The following is a 22,371-nucleotide window of genomic DNA, read 5'->3' as shown; positions in this document are numbered from 1 at the left end:
AATACAACCAACCAGAATGAAGTAATCAATACACACTAACCAAACATGAGATGAAAAACGCAGACGCATATTGCTATGAAAGTCCTACATGAAAAAGATCCAGGTACAACAGATCATTTGCATCATGCGCGCGTATCCAACAACCGTAGTAAGAAGAGCCTGAAATGTAAAACGACTAAACATCTCAAGAACTTAAAACAGATGCCATGGATCACACACTGTACCTCTCCACAACCACCATGACGGACATGGTTAAATTAACCTTTTCCTATTTGCAACACTGTTTGTGTTCTTTTACAATAGTCTTTTTTCAATAGCATAATGCTGATACGGTTATGCCGGATACTTCACCTCCGACGATGAGGAAAGGAAACTGTTTATATCATACTTAGGACCTCCGTATTTAAATCTTGTATACATACTCGGATGACTTAAATGTAATTATGTAATAAATGAATGGACAAATATGTAATAAGTGAGGAGCCATTATTCTATAAAATGACCCATCACCATCACAATTAGGGAGAGCCTCATTCTCACCCTTAGAGGCCAATTCTTAGGCCTAACCCCTCATCCTCTCAAAGCTCTGACTCTCATTTAGAGCTCCCTCTCCTTCACAATACTCTCAGAGAAATACATAATCCGTGTAGACGTAGCCTAAACCTTGGGATGAACCACGATACATCTTGTGTTATTTACATTTCTTGTAGATTCACGGTCGGATTTACGTTATTCCAAGACTTCCGGTTTTGTGCATCAACATTTGGCGCCGTCTGTGGGAATCGATACGAAAAACTATGTCTGTTCTCTTTCATTTTTTCATCAAATCTCACCGCCGTGAATCTGCAAAGAAAACCCAGGAACCAAACAATCCAACACCCACACTCAAAGACACACCCATTCAATTTACAGAGAGAAAGAGAAAAAACTAAAACACAACACTCTCTCTCATATCCAAATCTCTTCTCTCTCTCTCCCCTCTCTGCAACATCATTGGTTGTTCCTCTCTCACTGTCGAAGTCGGAAAGCTTAAATCTCCGAATCAGAGAGAACCCATTTCCATTTTACATCCATCCCCGAAACTATACCACATCAACTCGAAACCATGAGTTTGCCAGACCCAGAATTTCCAAATTGGCAAAGCCCTCAAACCCATCACCCACAACGCTGCCACAGCAGCAGCAACCACCAAACTCCTCTTCAAAGTCCTCTGCTTCTTCTTCCTTCTCGACCCACCTGGCCATGGTGGAGCTCAAGCAGAGAATCCTCATTTCCCTCTCCAAACTCTCCGATGGAGACACGTACCAAATTACCGTTGAAGATCTCGATAAAATCATCCAAACCCTCGCGCCTAAGGGCCTGCCTATGCTCCTCAACTGCCTCTACGACGCCTCCGTCGATCCCAAACCTACCGTCAAGAAAGAGTCTTTGTGCCTGCTCGCATTGGTCTTTGCTTCTCACCCCAATTTCACCTCTACCCATTTGACCAAAATCATTGCCTACATCGTCAAAAGGCTCAAGGAAGCCGATTCCGACGTCCGGGATGCGTGCCGCGACGCCATTGGCGAGCTGTCGGTGCAATACTTGAAGGCAGAGAGTGTGAGCGACAATGGGCCGGGTGTGGGTTTGTTTACAAAGCCTTTGTTTGAGGCTATGGCCGAGCAGAACAAAGGGGTGCAATCTGGGGACGAGTCGGATCCACGAGCTTGCAAGAGAGGAAACCCAGATGGGTGAGGCAGCCACGACTTGTAACCCAATGGAGCTAGCCCCATGTGCCACCGCAATCATGCCCTCGAACTCTCCCACCCCCGTGTGTTGCGGAAAACTCAAGGAGTAGAGCCCTTGCCTCTGCCAGTATGTGAAGAACCCCAACCTCCAGAAGCTTGTCAACTCCCCAAACGCCAAGAAGGTCGCCGACACTTGTGGTTCCCCATTCCCCACATGCAAAGCTTGATTAGCCTTCAATCTCAGCTACCACTTTCTTATTTATCGTCTTAATTATCAACCGCTAATAACTAAAGTAGTGGCGTATTTTGTGCTTGTGGGAGATGGATTGATCATGAATTTCCGACGCCGATGAACAAAAAACAGCAGGAGAATGAGGTAGACGAACAAGAAGTAGACGAAGAAGCCCTAAAACCCTCGCGAGCTTCTGCCCAAGAACATGCTCGCCGGAGCACCACCTCCATCGATTCCAAGATCTCCAAAAACCCTGCAGCAGCGCCCACGACGATGCTAGATTCGAATCCAACAAACAGGCATCCAATGAAAGTGAAAAGCACCCCAGTGCCCAACAAAGCTATCCATCAACAGCTGAAATGAAAAGAAAAAGCAACGGATGTCTGGAGAAAGCAAAAGCAAAAATAAGATGCGGTGGAAAAGAGAAAAAGATAAAGCAAAAGAAAAAAGAGCAAAGCAGACAAGAGAATAAAATCTGAGAGATTGTGATTTGAATGAGCAGGACCGCAAGTGGTAAGGGACAAAGAAGAGATTAATGATTAATTGGGTGCACATGCATGCAAGAGACAGAAGAGGGGTCCAATACGCACCAACGATCTGCAACTGTCGAAACCTTTGTTTTAAATGATGTAATTTATTTTTCTTATCTTTCAGAGACATCTGTATAAACCCCATCATAGGGTAATAATAAAAATAAATAATAAAAAAAGGGCAAAGCCCAAAATAAATGGGCTGGAGTGTCATGTGGAGGGCGAAGACCCATATGCCCAAAAGAACCAGGCCCTCTATTATCACCAACCAAGTGACCAAAAGTACACCTAGTAATCCAAAATTAGTCGGTAACCTGCCGCTATTATCACCAACCAAGTGACCAAAAGTACGCCCAGTACTTCAAAATTATTCGGCAACCTGCCGCTATTACAACCAGGTGACCAAAAGTACGCCCAGTACTCCAAAATTATTCGGCAACCTGCCGCTATTACCACCAACCAAGTGATCAAAAGTACACCCAGTACTCCCAAATTATACATGAGCATTACTCATGTCAATCATACATAAACATTCATGAGCATTACTCATATCAATCATACATAAACATTCATGAGTGATGTCAAAATCCATGAGCATCACTCATGTTAACATCTATGAGCATTACTCATGTCAATCAACATAAACATTCATGAGCATCACTCATGTCAATCAGCTTCAAAAGCTTCATTTACAAAAGCTCTAGCTTCAAAAGCTTCATTTACAGAGCTCTAGCTTCAAAAACTTCATTTATAGAGCCTTAGCTTCAAAAGCTTCACTTACAGAGCTCCAGCTGCAAAGCTTAACTTGCAAAGCTTCACCTACAAAGCTTCAGTGCAGGATATACAAATACCGCCTCCGAACAATCGCCAATTCGGCCCATACATGGATTCAATTTGAAGTTTCCAGCCAACATACTCTATTAACCGAAGACTTGGGGGATTACACTATACACCATATATTAGGCCTCAATTGGGCCTCGTGAAAAATACTTGGGGGGACTCTAGCCCATTATTTATGTATTAAAGAGCGAGCCCTTATGTTTATACCATATTTAGGGTCTCGTATTTAGACCTCGTACAAATACTCTAGGGACTTAAATGTAATTATGTGATAAAAATGGGCAAATATGTAATAAGTGAGGAGTCCTTATTCTATAAAAGGACCCCTCACCCTCACAATTAGGGGAGGCCATTTCTAAGGCCAATTCCTAAGGCTCCTCACCCCCTCTCAAAGCTCTCACTCTCAGAGCTCTCTTTCCCTCAAATAAATACATAATCAGTGTGGACGTAGCCCAAACCTTAGGGTGAATCACGATACATCTTGTGTTATTTACATTACTTGCAGATTCACGGTCGAATTTACGTTGTTCCAAGACCTCCGGTTTTGTGCATCAACATTTGGCGCCGTCTGTGGGAAACGACACAAAAAACTATGTCGGTTCTCTTTCAAAATTTTCATCTCACCACTGTCCATCGTGGATTTGCAAAACCCAAGAAAGACCCAAATACCTCTCACCTCTCTTCTGTCTTCAGCAAAAATAATAATAATAATAATAAATCACGAAGAGATTAGAATCCTAGTCGTCCTGGCAGAAACTGCAGTAATTCCACCAAAGAAACATTCTTTAATGTTGGTCTCGCTGAGCACTTGCTGCAAAAGGGTTACATAGTCAATGCTGCCCTTCAGAAACATGGGGAATCGCGGTTGGTTCTATTTGGCTTTGGCGCTCTGGATCCGAGGGTTCAAAGTGGGGCTGTGTGCAAGACCTCGAGAGCCGACCCGCCTCCGCCGAACAAGCCTCCGACCCAAACTCCAAATCAGACCGCTACAACCACGTTTGGTCCTCCCGCGCCGATCGCTGCCGATTATCGTTTATCCCGTGCTCGAAAAACAAGCGTCGTATGAGCGATGAGCAGGAAAGCAATCAAGAAGAGAAGAAAGCTAAGGTGCTACTTCAGAAGCCGTGGAATTTGAGGCCCAGAAGACCTCTGGTGACGGCGTCGTTTCAAAGCAGTGAAGCAGGGAACAATTGTCAATGTACCAGTTACAATGGCTTCAGACATCTCCCAACCAGCAAGGCGCCAGACATCTTCCAACCAGCGAGGCAGAGAGGAGAACTGCTAAGGGGAAGTTCATGGTTGCTACATTCAAACAGTGTGCACGCTACTTGTATCCTCTTTCCAAGTTCTGTAGGGAGAAGGAATCCAGTGCAGTGCGCCTCCTCACATGTTACGCTAATCTGGACTGATCAAAAGCAGAAAGCAAAAAACAAAAGCAACCAGTAAAGCTACAAGAAAAGAAAGAAAAGCACTCTGATGGGATTTTTACAGCTGGAGTACACCAACTTGTGTTCAAATGGTAGAAAAAGAAAAAGGATGAGGCATATATACCAAAGCTGCTTATGTCAGTGCAAATCTTGTCGGCAAGGCTGAAAGAAATATTCCCGAGGACAACCCAAAAAACCCAGTTGTAATAGCTGATAATTGTCTGCACACTTCCTCAACCAATACGGAAGCGTTGTCTGCCATCTGCCAAAAGGGAAAAGAGAAAGCAAAGGCAAGGAATAAACACCCCACCAGAATGATGTGATTTACTTTTCTTGGCAGATGTATGATGTGATTTATTTTTCTTATCTTTCGGAGACATCTGTATAAACCCCATCAGAGGGTAATAATAATTAAAAAAAAACGGCAAAGCCCAAAATAAATGGGCTGGAATGTTATGTGGAGAGTGAAGGCCCATAAGCCCAAAACAGCTCCAACCAGGCGATCAAAAGTACGCCCAGTACTCCACAATTATTCGGCAACCCGCCGCTATTATCGCCAACCAGGTGACCAAAAGTACGCCCAGTACTCCAAAAATATTTGGCAACCTGCCGCTATTACCACCAATCAGGTGATGAAATGTACAACCCGTACTCTAATATCATTTGGCAACTAGCCATTCATGTCACCAACCAGGTGATGAAATGTACAACCCGTACTTTCCTTCATGCCACCAACCATGTGATCAAAAGTACCCCCAGTACTTCATATTATACATGAGCATTACTCATGTCAATCATACATAAACATTCATAAGCAGCACTTATATCAATCATACATAAACATTCATGAGCATCACTCATGTCAACATTCATGAGCACCACTCATGTCAACATCCATGAGCATCACTCATGTCAATCAAACATTCATGAGCATCACTCATGTCAATCAGCTTCAAAAGCTTCATTTACAAAAGCTCTAGCTTCAAAAGCTTCATTTACAGAGCTACAGCTTTAAAAGCTTCATGTACAAAAACTCTAGCTTCAAAAGCTTCATTTACAGAGCTCCAGCTTCAAAGCTTCACTTACAAAGCTTCAGTGCAGGGTATACAAATACCGCCTCCGAACAACCGCCACTTCGGCCCATCATGGATTCAATTTGAAGTCTCCAGCTAACAGACTCTATTGACCGAAAACTTGGGGGACTGCATTATGTACCATATATTAGGCCTCAACTAGGCATCATGAAAATACTTGGGGGGACTTAGCTCATTATCTATGTACTGAGGAGCGAGCCCTTATTCTATAAAAGGGACTCCCTCACTTTCATTAGAGAGCACTCATGAAAAATACTTAGGGGATTTAGCCCATCACTTATGTATTGAGGAGCGAGCCCTTATTTTATAAAAGGGATTCCCTCACCTTCGTTAGAGAGCACCGCCGCCAACTGAACAACCGCCTCGCTGCGAGCATCACTCATAACCCATCACTTATGTATTGAGGAGCGATCCCTTATTCTATAAAAGGGACTCCCTCACCATCATTAGATAACATTGCCGCCTACTGAGCAACCGCCTCGCCGCGAACATCAACTATAGCCTATATTTATGTATTGAAAAGCGAACCCTTATTCTATAAAAGGGACTCCCTCACCTTCAACGCCACAAGCCGAGCCAACCAAGGCAACATAAGCCACGAGTCGAGCAGCCTCGCAGCATGTGCTACTTCTAGTTGAGCATCATTTCTGATTGAGCACCACCTCACATCAAACATCGGTTCAAGACAACATCTAGTTACTTCGGCCCACACATAGACTGAATTTCAAGTCTCCAGCCAAAAGACTCTCTTAACTGAAGACTTGGGGGGACTACTGTTTATACCATATTTAGGGTCTCGTATTTAGATCTCGTACAAATACTCGAGGGATTTAAATGTAATTATGTGATAAAGGAAGGGGAAAATATGTAATAAGTGAGGAGTCCTTATTCTATAAAATGACCCTTCACCCTTACAATTAGAGGAGGCCATTTATGAGGCCAATTCCTAAGGCTCCTCACCCTCTCTCAAAACTCTCACTCTCAGAGCTCTCTCTCCCTCAGATAAATACATAATCAGTATGGAAATAGTCCAAACCTTGGGGTGAACCACGATACATCTTGTGTTATTTACATTACTTACATATTCACGGTCGGATTTACGTTGTTCTAAGACCTCCGGTTTTGTGCATCAACACCTTATTTTATAAAAGGGACTCCCTCACCATCATTAGAGGGCATCAATTCTAGCCCATTCTTCATGTATTGAGGAGTGAGCTCTTATTCTATAAAAGGGACTCCCTCATCATCATTAGAAAGCATCGCCGCCTACTGATTAACCGCCTCACCGCGAGCATCAACTCTAGCCCATATTTATGTATTGACGAGCGAGCCCTTATTCTATAAAAGGGACTCCCTCACCTTCAAACGCCACAGGCCGAGCCAACCAAGGCAACATAAGCCACAAACAGAGCAGCCGCGCAACATGTGCGACTTCTAATTGAGCATCATTTCAGATTGGGCACCGCCGCATACCGAGCATCAGTTCAAGACGACATCTAGTTACTTCAGGCCCACACATGGACTGAATTTCAAGTCTCCAGTCAAAAGACTCTCTTGACTGAAGACTTGGGGGATTACTGTTTATACCATACTTAGGGCTTCCGTATTTAGATCTCGTATAAATACTCGGGGGACTTAAATGTCATTATATAATAAAGAAATGGGCAAATATGTAATAAGTGAGGAACTCTTATTCTATAAAATGACCCTCACCCTCACAATTAGGGAGAACCTCATTCTCACCCTTAAAGGCCAATTCTTAGGCCTAACCCCTCATCCTCTCAAAGCTCTGACTCTCATTTAGAGCTCCCTCTCCTTCACAATACTCTCAGAGAAATACATAATCAGTATGGACGTAGCCCAAACCTTGGGGTGAACCATGATACATCTTGTGTTATTTACATTTCTTGCAGATTCACGGTCGGATTTACATTATTCCAAGACCTTCGGTTTTGTGCATCAACAGAAACCATATAGATGACATACAATAACAAGAAAATTGAGACACCAACCTTCAAACTAACACATCCCAGAATCATCTCAAAACTATTGTAAGGAATAACTCGATGGTTTCATCAAACATTTCAAAACTCCATTAACACGGGAATGTTTTCGCGTAGTAATGCAACCAAAATCGAAAATTTGTCAATCCTAAAATAGGAGAATCTAAATGCTAAGTTCTAGTTTTTCAAAGGGACCAACATTCCACATCCCACCACCAGTGTACATGTCAATTTCAATTTAGGACTCAATACTGATAAAATTCGTTTTAAATCAGCAACTAATTAGCCATTTATTTGCTATTTATCTGTATTTCCTAACTAGCAAGAACCAACATATATCAAAAAAAATTCTTGGGGAAGCAAAAGATCATCCCTTTACAATCGTTTTGTATTGCAAACTTCACTGGATTACACTAATCAACAATTTAACAACAGATTGAAGTGCAACTCAAACCCTAATTAATGATTACACACAATCAGAAACCTCAAGCCCTAGAAAATAATTGCAAATTAGTTTAAACAAAATATGATTAATAAGATTACCTCAGAGATTAAATAAGCTTCTTCCGTTAGATTTTATTTTTTTGAATAAATGATATTATCTACATTAAGGAGGGAGGGGGTATGCTTAACCTCATAATGAACTAGCAATAATATGGTTTAAATTCGTCTTTATCGATAATCGAATCTAAGACCTCTCACTTACAAGTGAAGAAAAATATCACTAGACCGTAATACTAAGTAACAACTTATTCCATTCGATTAACACCCAAAAAACACCACAAACGCAAGCCTACGAGGTAAGGTAGATAAGAACGACGTTGTTTGTCCTTCTTCAAATTTAGGAGAGAGAAGTATCAAAATAAGAAATTGGGTTCTTGGCTGGGCCTAAATATCCGTATTTGCTAATGAGCCCATTCCTATATCGCATTTTGTCAAATTTTCTCACTCGAATGACGGAATCAATCTCAATTTGACGAAGAATTTATCAGATTCAATGGCAAGGTTCTTACCACTTAATACTACGATTTATTGATATTTATCTTCATATGTAAGTGAGAGGTCTTAGATTTTGATTTATTTATTAAACAAATTGCCACGCATACAGGCATGACAATGTGGAGCCCGTTCAAATAGATCCATACAAGGATTTTCATTTTTTTGGTCAAGATCTATTCGAGGATCTATAATTTGGATCAATTGTCACTTAATTGACCAATCATCCTCCTCATTTGTCATTCTTGACCTTTGCTTAACATTTAATTCTGTCCTTGCGCAAAATATAAGAAAGTTTCCCGCTGCCGCGGACGGCGCCAAGGCCGTACTCTACCTAATTGACCGTTGGGAGCTGCATTGCTCCTCATGCGCCGCCGCCGCACCGAATCCCCTACCCACAGTTGCCGCCTCCCCAGAGGGCGGAAAGCACCGTTTAGCTACCCCACTAGCACATGTAAACGTAGATTGCGTTTCCATTTTCCACGTGCGCTGAAGGTGCAATCACGCGCGTACATCGGCGCGTAGGGTTTAATTACCTTCTCCTCTCTCACGACACAGAGCCTACACCTGGGGGAGATTCCCCCACAACATTGCTTCGGAGGACAGTCTCGTATTTTCACCATCATCTCCTCCGTCTCCAAAAAACTCGACTGAAACCTTTTCCCTCTCACAGAGAATCGAATACGACGGTCGTATTTGCTCTGCGCCGGGGTCACTCTACGCGCACCACGCACCGCCGCCTCTCCAATGAGGCTCCGATCTCCTACAGTCCTCGCACTGTCTGTTCTTTTTCTCTGCTTTTTCGCTACTGTCCCCACCGAGTCCTCCGAGTCGACACAGTCGAACTCGGTGGCCGTGGCCGAGGGGGAGACCAATGCCGAGTCGAAGAACTCGTCGCGCGGTGGCGAGGAGGACAGCTTCGCCGACATGATTGATCGGGCTCTGGAGCGGGAGTTTCCAGAGAACGAGCAAAATCAAGGTTCTTTCAGATCCCGAGCTTTTCAATTCCTCGTTTTGGCCATTTTTAAAAAACGGCTTTCAAATTTCAATTCCTCGTTTTTGCATGCATTAGTTACTGTCTGTTTGGTACTATGAAAAAATGTGGAATTTTTAATTGAATTCGGATTGAAATTTTGGAGCAATTAACGACAACGTTGATGTTAATATGGTGTAAATTGTTGTGCCTTGTTGTGCAGCCGAGGATGCTGGCGGCTTCAATAATAGCGTTGCCGAACAGCAGGTAGGCCACTTGTATGCTCTGACATTTTTCGGTTTTAAAGTCATGTGTTTTGGTGTTAGATGATCGGAGTTCGCGGGCAGAACTTACCCCTAAAAACCGGCATTTCTAGAAACCAGGTTGTAGTTTGATGTAATTGATCAGTAGTGTACACCTAGAAGCTGATTTTGGGATGCTAAAAACCGGCATTGCGAAGATCGGATTGCAATTTGATGATAATCGCTCTAAAGTTAACACCTTTGACAAGTGTACACCTAGTGCTGATTTAGGAACGTTTAAAACCGGCATTGCTAAGAACCATCTTGTAATGATCACTTTAAAGTTAACACCTTTGACAAACTTTAGAGCGAGATACCAAAAAAGGAAGATGCTTTAGATTGATGGACTAAAGAAATGTTTACACTGGATGCTATGTTTAGTCTTGTCACTCCAAAATTTCTCATATTGAAATATTGTAATATTGTCTTGCATAAGTGATTTTGCATAATCTTGGCCCAAGATTGAGAGCTGTAACTGTTTGTCCATTAGGCAGTTCTGGAAACCGTTGCTAGAGTCAAGTCCAAGAAGAATGACAGCAAGGAGGAGAAGTATGTACTTCTATCTTGTGAATTGGAGAACAAATATGTTAACTTCAGTGTGTGGAAGTTGTAATTGGATATACGAATACTTGAAGTGAGTTTGCTGACACTGTTGTGAGCCTTATTTTAGGTCATTTCAGTTTCATGATGTTTTCCATAATGAGAATGGAGAAGAAGATATGCCAACATTAATAGATCGAAAGGTATGTCTACTCTGCCATCCGTCATTGGAAAACTTTGTTTAGTTCACGTTGCATTTATACTATTGTAAAGTGGATAGGTAATGTTTTTAAAATGTGTAAAAGTGCATTATTGTGATGTCCATAACAATTAATGATGATAGCATACTGCTGTATTGGAAAATATATACACTGTCTTGTGGTCGAAGTTGATACTTTTTGGTATGCTCAAATTTCTTTTATCAGGACAATATCTTTATTATGTCCAATCGCAAGTCAAAATATCCTGTGCTGCAATTGGACTTGAGGTCAGCTAACGTTTTTATTATTATTACCCTTTCATTTATGAGTGACTGAAAATTTTGGCTGATGTTTCCTCTTCATATGTTCAGATTGATTTCGGACCTGGTAGTTGTCATTGTTTCTGCAACTTGTGGTGGAATTGCATTTGCCTGTGCTGGACAACCAGTCTGTCCTCTATCGTAGCTCTTTGCATTCTTTTATAATAAGTTTCTATTTGAAGACCTCTTTTGCTTTAAGATCCATGTATTCTCGAAAAAGTGACCACTCACTATGTTATGGACAGGTTATTACTGGATATTTGCTAGCAGGATCTGTTATTGGACCTGGAGGCTTGAGTTTTGTCAGTGAAATGGTGCAAGTATGTTGTCGTATGATCTTTAAGATATCTTCATATGCATTACTTCTGTTTCCTTGATAAAAGAAATGCATGCAGGTTGAGACTGTGGCTCAGTTTGGGGTGATCTTTCTTCTTTTTGCGTTGGGTTTGGAGTTCTCAGCTGCTAAGGTAGGCTTGTAAATTGAATGTTGCAGTATCCCTTTGGATTTTGTTGGTCTATTAATTTAGGCCATGATACTAGTCTCTCCTTTTCAAGTTTGCAGCTTCGGGTTGTTCGAATTGTGGCTGTTCTGGGAGGTCTACTGCAAATATTCCTATTTATGTGCTTGTGTGGAATAACAGCCTCGGTATGTTTACATTTTACTCAATATTTTTTTGCTACATATTTATATCTAGACCTGTTATCCAATGACGCCATATTATGATTCTTCCTACTTCCTTTTTTTTGCACATAAATCTGTGTCTTCAATGGAATTCTAATACGAGAGCTGCATGCTATTTCTAGTTATGCGGTGGGAGGACTTCAGAAGGGGTATTTGTTGGTGCATTTCTTTCTATGTCTTCGACAGCTGTGGTGACTCTCTTTTCCCTGATATCTCTAAATTCTCTCATCCCCTACATATGTGTTTTTTTGGGGAAAAATATATGGATTCATGACCTTTAATTTTCTAATTCTTGCAAATGGGTTGTGGGTTCTTCAGCTTATGTTAATCTGAAATTAGTATTTCTTCACAATTGTATGCACAATATACATAGAATTGATTTGTTTTCATTCTATATGAATTGTCATCTGCAATTTTATGGAATATTTGATATTTCAAGTGGTGATACTGGAAAACAAGTTTGCCTACCTCTCCTTTAGTCCAATCTCATTGTTTTTCTGTATCCTTGAATCTTGGTCTTCCTGTAGCAACCTCTTAGTTGTTGTATTATTTCATCTTTTTTCGGTCTGCAGGTTTTGAAATTCTTGATGGAAAGAAATAGTATCAGTGCTCTTCATGGTCAAGTTGTAGTTGGCACTCTTATACTGCAGGTATGTGATATCATAATTTCTCACTTTGCAGAATCTATCACTGCTAAGTTTCACTACTTAGCATTTAAACAATGATTGGAATTCAGGCTTATGATTTCTCCTTGCGTGACCTACTAGGACTGTGCTGTGGGTTTGCTATTTGCTCTGCTTCCAGTTCTGGGTGGGACTTCTGGTATTCTTCAAGGAGTAATATCCATGACTAAATCGTAAGTAATTGTTATGAAAATTCATCCTATCATATAAAGAAGGGGGAGAAGGAGAGCGGATGCAACCAGTCTTAAGAGGCTGGTCGCTGGCCTGTGTTAACACTATTTACTTATCACAAAAAGGAGTCATATGTGATTGTTAAATTAAGTAATACAATCAAGGATTGGGCATTTATACATGCTTCTGTAGTTCCCATTAGTCAGCTGTGGAAAGTTAGAAACAGAAAAGTTAAATGTCTTTGGAACAGGAGATTGTTAACTGCTCTATTTCTCTAGTGATATTAAAATGAATTGGATTTTACCTGCTTTGAGTTTCTATTATTGCCTCGTGTCTCTTTTTAAATACTACATTATCACAGGCTGGTGGTTTTGCTTATGTTTTTGGCCACCTTGTCCATATTAGCACGTACTTGTGTACCATGGTTCCTTAAGCTTATGATAAGCCTATCTTCTCAGGTATTTTGATATATCTTCATTTTAATGCACTCTGATGCTTTAATTTCAGAGATTGTTTTTACTGAACAATTTTTATCTGCAGACAAATGAACTGTATCAGTTGGCATCAGTGGCGTTCTGCTTACTAGTTGCCTGGGTTTGTCTCATTTCCTATCTTTTACATCTTCCATTTTATAGGACGGACTCATTCGAGTTAATACATCAGTAAGAGAAATAGACTATCATCAACAAAGGGAGGGGGGACGGGACGTAAGGGGTTTGGGGTTACCAACTTTGTTAGTTGATATACCTAACCCCAAACGTCTTCCCCTGGGGGTCTACAGTACATGCTTTCATGCTTACACGTGTCTATCTAATAACTGCCTGGAAGGATGGATATAATGTGCATTTTTCTTTGTCATTTCAGTGTAGTGATAAGCTGGGTTTAAGCCTTGAACTGGGTTCCTTTGCGGCTGGAGTGATGATATCAACAACTGATCTTGGTCAGCATACGCTGGAGCAAGTAAGATATTTTTTATTTGCTATGTACGTGTAGCTGATACAGGCTTTACAAATTGTTATCCCCTTGTATGCTTCATGATTGATGATTCTAGGAAATTTCCTACTTAAGATTTCTACTATCATAGTAAACAATTTAACAGGATGTGTGATCCATTCAGCATGTTTCGTAAATAGTGTTGAAATGTTATCATCAATTGTCATAATATTTCAATTCAATATTCTAATTTTACATGTGTTTCTGCTCTTATTTGGGGTTCCCTATCTTTCAGGTTGAACCCATTCGCAATTTCTTTGCTGCTCTTTTTCTCGCCAGCATTGGGATGTTAATACATGTTCATTTCCTTTGGAATCATGTTGATATTTTATTAGCAGCCGTTATATTGGTAATTATTGTAAAAACTATAGTGGTTGGTTGCGTGGTCAAGGGATTTGGATACAATAACAAGACTTCCCTTCTTGTAAGATTTCAACAAACTGTCAACGCATCCTTATTTCCATTTTTACTTCGTACATTTTGTTGACGGAGGGGCCTTAGGTTATCCTATATGCGTAGGTCGGGATGTCTCTTGCGCAAATTGGAGAATTTGCTTTCGTTCTTCTAAGCCGTGCTTCTAATCTTCATCTAGTTGAGGTTAGTGCTTCACCCGTAAACTGCATTCCTAAGAAATTTTAAAAAACTTAACTTCCTTACATACCCCACCTAATCTAGGGATTTAACTGAAAGCTTAGTGTAAAGTGAAATGGGAACTGAAGGTTTATCACTATTGCAGGGTAAATTATATCTATTGCTTCTAGGCACAACAGCTCTCAGTCTGGTATGCGAGACATCTCCTCAAATGTGATTTGCGTCTCAGTTCGAAGTGCATGGCATGTTTAAAGGAATATTTATTTTTGTGATCTTATGGTGCAGGTCACCACGCCATTGCTTTTCAAGATAATTCCTGCTGTTGTCCATCTTGGGGTGTTGCTGCGGTGGTTCTCCCCCGATAGCCTGAGTGAGGTAATCATCTGCGCTTGAATATATACTCGATAAATTTCACCCTGCAAATATGTATCACTTTACAATTTTGTATGATTCTTGTTTGAGCGAGTGCATCTTGAATTATGGTTTCCTCCCAGATTGGATTTAAAGGAGATAGCTTTCGCTCAGACAGTGCTAAGCGTTTTGCTATGATGCTCCACGGATCTCATGATTTATGACACATGAACAATGAACCAGAAAATGCACTTTTCAGCCTTCACCCTATGGGGTTGTTATACTCTGGAGGACAGGTATTGAAGAGTGCAAACGAGGTCGACTGACTGAAAAAGTTTCTAAACTGTAAAGCTCTTCGATTGAAACTTTCCATGCATCTTATGATTAAGCAAGAGTGAATCGTATCACCGATTGAGACCGGGAAAATGAGAGCACGCCGGATGGTTCGCACGAGAAAATTTTGTTCTTTGTGAAGTAGTGTCCATTTTGTAATGTAAATCATTCCCTCCCCCTTCTTTCCGAGGTTGATTATTTTTTTTGTTTTGTTTTTCCATTTTTCTTGTATTTTTTTTCTTCCCTAGTTTAGAATCAGTGATGTTCCCTAACTCAAATGTATCATGGATTTGTTTATAATAATACCATAGTTTTTCTTTCACTTTCTTAATTTTGGGTTCTTGGGTTGTGTTTTCTTTTAGCAAATTTGATTGGAAAATGCATAAAAACTATATGATTTGTATTTTCCACAACACTAGGGCTGGAGAGAGATTGTCTTTTGAGGTAGGGAAATTCTATGGATTCATAAAAGAGTATACAATTAATGGCTGGGGAGAGATTATTTTGTCATTAATTCATCACGTGACAAGCCTTTGTTGAATGAGTGATTTACTTTTAGAACACGTGACAAACATCTAGTGAATGGGCGACGTCATTAAGATTGTCTTGGTTGCAATACAGAATCTCTCCAACCTTGTGTCCTCTTAAAGATGTCATGAAAATGAAATCAATCTAGCTGGGATGGTAAAATCCAAGAAATAAAAATAAAATCTAGTGGTGAAAGTTTTACACATCATTTTATATTTTTATCTATTGGTAGTGGTTAAAGTCAGATCTTTGATGTCAAGGTTGAAACCTGAAAGTGAGGCTTTAAAATGTGAAATGCATCTCTTCACTTCTTTTTTTTCTTGCTTAATTACTCTAACTCATTTGATGAGATTTCAAACCAAAGCTGTTACAGTGATATACTATGCACAGACTTAAGATTCTAAACGTCCACCCCTCAAAAAGTTAAAAGGATGGATGATGCAGGGTACGATTTAAAATGATATAGGTAGGGTTCACTATCTCCTAGTGCGAGGAAAGACCTGAAAACCCTATAAACTTTGATCCTAGTACCAACCTACAACGTAAACACTTGAAAGAACAAAGCAGCAGACTCTTACAAAGAGAAAGTCACCTAAAAACCAGTTTACAACTCAAATATCAATATGATAATTCAAACAACTTCTCCCCTTCTTCTTTACAAATACAAGTATTTATAGGCTTACAACTTAAAGTGAAAAATATGAAAAGACACAAAAAATAAAGGCTTACAATATAACTCCTAAAAAACTAAATGATTTCATAAAATGTCATTAACCTAGGAATTCCATAAGCCACAAATTTAAAGCCAGATACATGCATTATAACTCTAAAAATGCATGTATTATATTATAAAACTTAAATCCCAGTTGCCAGTAATTTATGTAATAACGCCTTTAGTCCTTGGTTTGCATCATTCTCGTGGGGTTGGAGAGAATTCGTCCTCGAATTTTGGATCATCATCTGATTTGAAGTGATATAACTGAAATCTACCAGTCCAAACAAATAGATATTTGGAGCATTTAATATTGATTGTTGAAGTGTGAAAAGCACCCTTAATAGCATACCTCGCAACCTTGTAATTCTCTTTCATTTGATTTATAATGTCAACCAAAACTTTGGAAATTCTGAAGTAGAAGACATCAACCCCAATTAAATCAACATATCTAGAAGTTTCCAGTGAACTCATTAAATCATGAAACTCCAACTTCAAAAATTCTTTATAATCAACATTTTTAATAATTAGACAAGATTCCATATCAACATTTCGTTGAACCACACAAGAACTTTGACAGCAAACGTGATAAGTAGCATATGGAGAACGATCAAACTCAGGAGGAAGATCAAGATTTATGAGACAATCACCTGAATTATTTTCACAGCATATTGGAGATGAACTATCCAAGCAACGATCAAACATTGGAGGAAGGTCCAGATTAAGATCTTCATCTACTAGCATCTATGACATGCTGAATATAACGTCACTCTTGGATCAAGTTGACTCTCTGATACCAACTGATGCATGGTGTAACGGACAGAAACAAATTAAAATGATAGATATAATGGATAGGTAGGGTCCACTATCTCCTAGTGCGAGGAGAGGCCTGAAAACCCTATAAACTTTGGTTCTAGTACCAGCCTACAACGTAGACATTAGAATAAACAAAGCAGCAAACTCTTACAAAGAGAAAGGCACATAAAAACGAGTTTACAACTCAAATATCAATATGATAATTCAAACAACTTCTCCCCTTCTTTACAAATGCAAGTATTTATAGGCTTACAACTTAAAGTGAAAAATATGAAAAGACATAAAAAAAAAAAATAAAGGCTTACAATATAACTCCTAAAAAACTAAATGATTTCATAAAATATCATTAACCTAGGAATTTCATAAGCCACAAATTTAAACCTAGATACATGCATTATAACTCTAAAAATGCATGTATTATATTATAAAACGTAAATTCCAGCTGCCAGTAATTTTATGTAATAATGTCTTTAGTCCTTAGCCTGCATCAATAGATATTGCCAAAAATCTAGTTTTTCAACGTCGATCTTATTTATTTACAATTTTGATATAAGTATAGTATCACTGCTTTTAGAACTTCGATAGTTCAAAATCTGAAACTTAAAACCTAAACATGAAGTGGTTAACCAATCCAGTACCAGAATCCTAAAATTTTAAGTCTAAAACACTCAACCTTGTAAATAATGGAACAAAAGCTGGAGAAAGTTGAGTAGAAATTATGATTTCTCAACACGTCTGTTCTTAACGTCTTGTGAATCTTTAACAACCTTAGTATGAATATTCAACTATCAATATGAATTAGGCAGAACCACGAGGAAAGATAAAGTGTTAACCTCGCTGATAATTACATTTTATAAAAAGTAATAATAGTAGCTAGGTCTTCGACCCTTAAAGAAATCCGGCCAAAGTTGACCTACTTATATATGAAAGCAAAAGTTAACCATCTTCCAGTTCATATATATATGTATGCGTGTGTGTAATTATGTATCCATGTATTCCTCAGGACTTAGTACAATATTAAGTAGGTGTAAAACACTGACCAATCAAGATAAGAAGTAGGTTTAAATGATATTTTAACTGTTTATATATAATCATTCGAACCAAATATGCTGCATATGTAATCGCGTGAACACTGCAGTATTATACTAATTAATCCCTAATTGGTTAATCCACGTTTTACTGATAAAGATTGCTCACTAGTTTATAATTAAGCCAGTCTTAATTTATTGTGATTAAGAGGCTGATCATCACCATCACCTGATTATCATATTATATAAGATACTTTAACTTTTCTTTATGCTACATGTATATAATATAGTTTTGCATAACATGTGATGATGGTTCTACAGAATTCTATGCCTTCAGTTGTCACCTGGTGATGTCATATGCTTATTGGCTATATAAATAAAGCTTGCCAGTTGCTGCTGATAAGATGACAACGACAATAAAACTTTAGGCTATTAAGTAGGGTTAATTGTATGAATCTTAGAACGTTATAATTGTATTTAATTTTGTATCAAATCTTCTGTTAACTTCAAGTATTTATGTTTTAATAAGATCTTAAAAAAAAATTCTTCATTTTTCTTAATTTCATACCTACCACATTTCATTTTCAATTTTCAATTTTGTGTAAGAAGTAGAAAAATACATAACATTAGAGATATAGAGATTAGAGAGTGGAGGAAGAAAGGTCGAAGATATGTAGAAGATGTATATTTTTAAGTTTCTTTCACTTTTAAGATTTTGTTTCCATTCATTATTCTTCTTTGTATACTTTCTTCCTGTCCATCACCCTTCTTCCACCCTCTTTTCTCCTATATATTTTCCTTATATCTCATGCACATAAAAGTGAAAACTAAATTCTAAGAAACTAAGTGGTTATTGGACGAATCCTTAGTTTATTAATCATGATATCAAAACAAGATAACGAGGGTTGTGTTTGATACAAGAAACAAATTCCTATCGTCCACAAGATTCATGTGAACATGAAAGTGGATATGTGGGCTTTTGATGATTTGAGTAGATTAATAAGATTCCAAAACAATTTGACACCACATAGATAGAAACAGATATTAAACAAGACAATACAAGTTTGTTGAAATGTCACTGTAATTTAAAAGTGAGTATAAATTTGCAGGTTGTGTTGAATCAAGCAAGACAAAATACCATGAGACATTTAGACACAAAGATCTAGATATCTAGATATCAAGGGACATTATATTATTTCAGTTGTACTATTAAGGACCCAGTTTTCCCTACAGGCACAAAGTTCCCACGGCAGGTCGAGGGGAAAAGATTACAAACTTGACAACTCTTACAGATTAAAAACATATAGAGACATATATATTGGTTTAAAAGTGGATAGAGTCTTCGGTGTAACCAGAAATATAATGCTGTAAAATGATAATGTGTAAAATATCCTAAAGATAAGGTAAAAGTTTCACTGACACCGTGATTATATATACCGTAGCTACGTAGGTAGCTCAAATGATGAGTGCTATAGCGTAATAGGAATAGTAAAGGAAGTTGCAGTTTTACCAAAAATCAATTGTTAATAGGAATGGCATTACTTTTAATTGTAACTCGTAGATAATTGGATATAGCATCGATTTTCTTTTGAGCATGTGGACTGGTTTCTTTCTTCCTTATCTTTAAGAACGGTATAGTTAGAATACATACAGATATATATGTGTCAGCTTTGTGGTCACACAAAATTATCAAGAACTTTGTTTGCCTTTGTAATCTTCATAAAATGGAATTTTCTTCATGTCTCTCAAAATCTATGTAGATTGTGCAACTGCCAGTCAAGACAGGGAAATGAACAACCCAAGATATTGGACCCCCATCAGAAAACAAAATAATAAAACAAGAGATTAATTTGGAAAATTATTCTTAATTGTGGTCAAGGAATTGAAGGTGTTTACTATGCTGGGGTTAAGACTTCTGACAAAATCAAACTTTCACACAAATGTCTTGGGGTTTTGGGAAAGTTTAATGTTGTCAAAACTTATGCGTCCACGTTTCTCCAGGTTCCAGAAGTTTGCTTTCTGCTTCCTAGCATGCATTGTATTTCCTATTTCGAATAATATCAGGGTTGAATTTCGACTGATGCATTAGTTTCCTCATTAATTTATATTACATTGACTTAATAGTCAAGAACCTTTTTGTGATGGAGCAGACAATAAACTATTAGGAAGAAATTACAAGGAAATTACAAGAGTCAAGTCAAGCTGTGGGCTTTTTAGTTAAGTTAGTACTAGACCAATTAATGGCTCTGTTACACTATTGCTGAGACGTCCATTTCTAACAATATAATATTATGTGTGAGTTTTCTTTCAACGTAATGTTAAATTATTGATCTAAGATGTCGGGATAATAATATACTCATATCATTGATCGAAATTGTTCTCCAAAACCTGGCATACCTGATCAAGTTATCCTGCACAATCTTAATGTTGTATGTACTACAGGACCTAGAAATTTAATACTGGGGGTATGTCCAACCAATTGCTCAGAATATTTATTTTAAATTGTCCCAATTACTCAGATACATCATACTATTTCATTATACAAGTGCAGTAGTAGTCCCCCCATTTTATCCTTGATGCTCCGACAAAAGAATGCATGCCTTGTTTTACTTATGTCTGCATTAATGCATTTCACAATCTATTAACGTACCTTATTTATCATGTGCTACAAGTAAGCTTGTCATTGAAAAGTATGTGGTTCCCTTTCTGCTAAAATTGGAGTGATGATGCTCAACTACTGCTGTCTGTAAAGCTAGCTAGTTTTTCTTTGGGTAAATAGCCAAAATGGTCCATGAGATTTGCATAACTCATCACTTTTGTCCCTAACATTTCAAATCGATAAAAGTGGTCCCTGAGATTGTCCACCATTTATCATTTTGGTCATTCCGTTAAAAACTCCGTCAAGTGTCCTAGAGCTCTTAACCGGAAGTTTGGACACTTTTCAAGGTTTCGTAACTCAATCGTTTCTTAACCAAATTCGACCCATAATATATCAAAATGAAGATAGGAAAGTTTAGAATAAGATTATACCTATTTGGAAGCCCAATGGCTGTCAGAGATATCCGGAAAATAGCTTCAAAGTTGACTGGTCCGAGGGAAAACTGGAAAACTCGCTGGAAACTAGGTAAACTTTAAACGTTCATAACTTCTTCAATACTCAACGAAATCAAGTGATTCAAAATTTAAAATCATACTTCTCGACGATACAAAGAGAATGGTACCTTTTTAGACAGCTAAATCGCCGTGGTTTTTCCAAAAAAACGGCTCGAAAGTGGCTAACTCGAGACAAAGACAGCCACTTTCGAGCCGTTTTTCGCCCAAATCACGGCTATTTAGCCTTCAAAAAAGGTACCATTCTCTTCGTATCGGCAAGAAGTATGATTTTTTTTTTTGAATCGCTTGATTTCGTTGAGTATTGAGGAAGTTATGAACGTTTAAAGTTTACTCAGTTTCCGGCGAGTTTTTCAGTTTTCCCTCGGACCAGTCAACTTTGAGGCTATTTTCCGGCCATCTCCGGCATACATTGGGCTTCCAAATAGGTATAATATTATTCTACACTTTCCTATCTTCATTTTTATATATTATGGGTCGAATTTGGTTAAGAAACGATTGAGTTACGAAGCCTTGAAAATTACCCGAACTTCCGGCCAAGAGCTCCGGGACACTTAACGGAGTTTTTAACGGAATGACCAAAATGATAGATGGTGGACAATCTCAGGGACCACTTTTATCGATTTGAAATGTTAGGGACCAAAGTGATGAGTTATGCAAATCTCAAAGACAATTTTGGCTATTTAGCTTTTTTCTTTTAAATATATTTCTACTTTAAACTACTTTTAAGGGCATAGAAGTGGATTTGAATCTGAAACGTAATGGATTAACGAAAAAAATTATAACCATCAGGATAATCCACCACTTACACTATCTAGTTCTTTTTTGTTGGAGAGTTACCCTAATATTTCTATGTAACCATGAATATATTTCTTTTGGTAAGAGGGGAAACTTGTGAAAGAATGTTAAATACCAATAGAACTTTTTAATTATTATTATATACCATTAATCAACAAACTGTATTTGAGCAGTTGATCCAGTTGTCTACACATTTTTGTCACTTATCATTCGTGCAGATTATGTTTGTGCATCTCCTTTTGTGTTTTGTTTTAGAAAAAAAAAAAAAGATAAAGACTTTATTAGATTCCAAGTAATATTTATACCTTTCGTTAAAATATTGAAAAGAAATTCAAGACCAATAACATCTCACAAATAAATATAAATTCAGAACCAATAAAATCTCACAAA

General features: G+C 38.4%; 1 protein-coding gene across 2 annotated transcripts; it reads left to right on the top strand.

Annotated features, from left to right (window-relative positions):
* Positions 1–9,152: 9,152 nt before the first annotated feature.
* Positions 9,153–15,310, top strand: LOC126605073 (K(+) efflux antiporter 4-like). 2 transcript variants are annotated; one of them, XM_050272423.1, is made up of 20 exons: positions 9,165–9,828; positions 10,046–10,089; positions 10,615–10,673; positions 10,795–10,867; positions 11,090–11,151; positions 11,236–11,311; positions 11,430–11,504; positions 11,580–11,651; positions 11,747–11,830; positions 11,989–12,057; positions 12,439–12,516; positions 12,634–12,722; positions 13,082–13,178; positions 13,261–13,314; positions 13,585–13,680; positions 13,949–14,137; positions 14,233–14,310; positions 14,450–14,494; positions 14,590–14,679; positions 14,799–15,310. In XM_050272423.1, exons 1-20 carry the CDS (start codon positions 9,597–9,599, stop codon positions 14,877–14,879), a joined length of 1,743 nt encoding a protein of 580 aa, XP_050128380.1. In that variant the 5' UTR covers positions 9,165–9,596; the 3' UTR covers positions 14,880–15,310. The 2 variants fall into 2 exon arrangements, 1 of the variants encoding a protein (XP_050128380.1); XR_007616837.1 differs by lacking the exons at positions 14,590–14,679; positions 14,799–15,310 and having other exon boundaries at positions 9,153–9,828; positions 14,215–14,310; positions 14,450–14,496.
* Positions 15,311–22,371: the final 7,061 nt, after the last annotated feature.

This window comes from Malus sylvestris, chromosome 15 (genome assembly GCF_916048215.2).
Source record: "Malus sylvestris chromosome 15, drMalSylv7.2, whole genome shotgun sequence".
Classification (NCBI taxonomy): Eukaryota; Viridiplantae; Streptophyta; class Magnoliopsida; order Rosales; family Rosaceae; genus Malus; species Malus sylvestris.
The sequence above is the reverse complement of the archived record's forward strand: the minus strand, read 5'-3'. Positions and strand labels throughout refer to the sequence as shown.

Bases quoted from the DNA above. Each gene is read 5' to 3' on its own strand.
- LOC126605073 (XM_050272423.1), top strand. From the start codon at position 9,597: ATGAGGCTCCGATCTCCTACAGTCCTCGCACTGTCTGTTCTTTTTCTC. The intron at 12,058-12,438 runs GTGACTCTCTTT...TTCGGTCTGCAG, and splicing joins CTATGTCTTCGACAGCTGTG to GTTTTGAAATTCTTGATGGA. The intron at 13,681-13,948 runs GTAAGATATTTT...CCTATCTTTCAG, and splicing joins GTCAGCATACGCTGGAGCAA to GTTGAACCCATTCGCAATTT.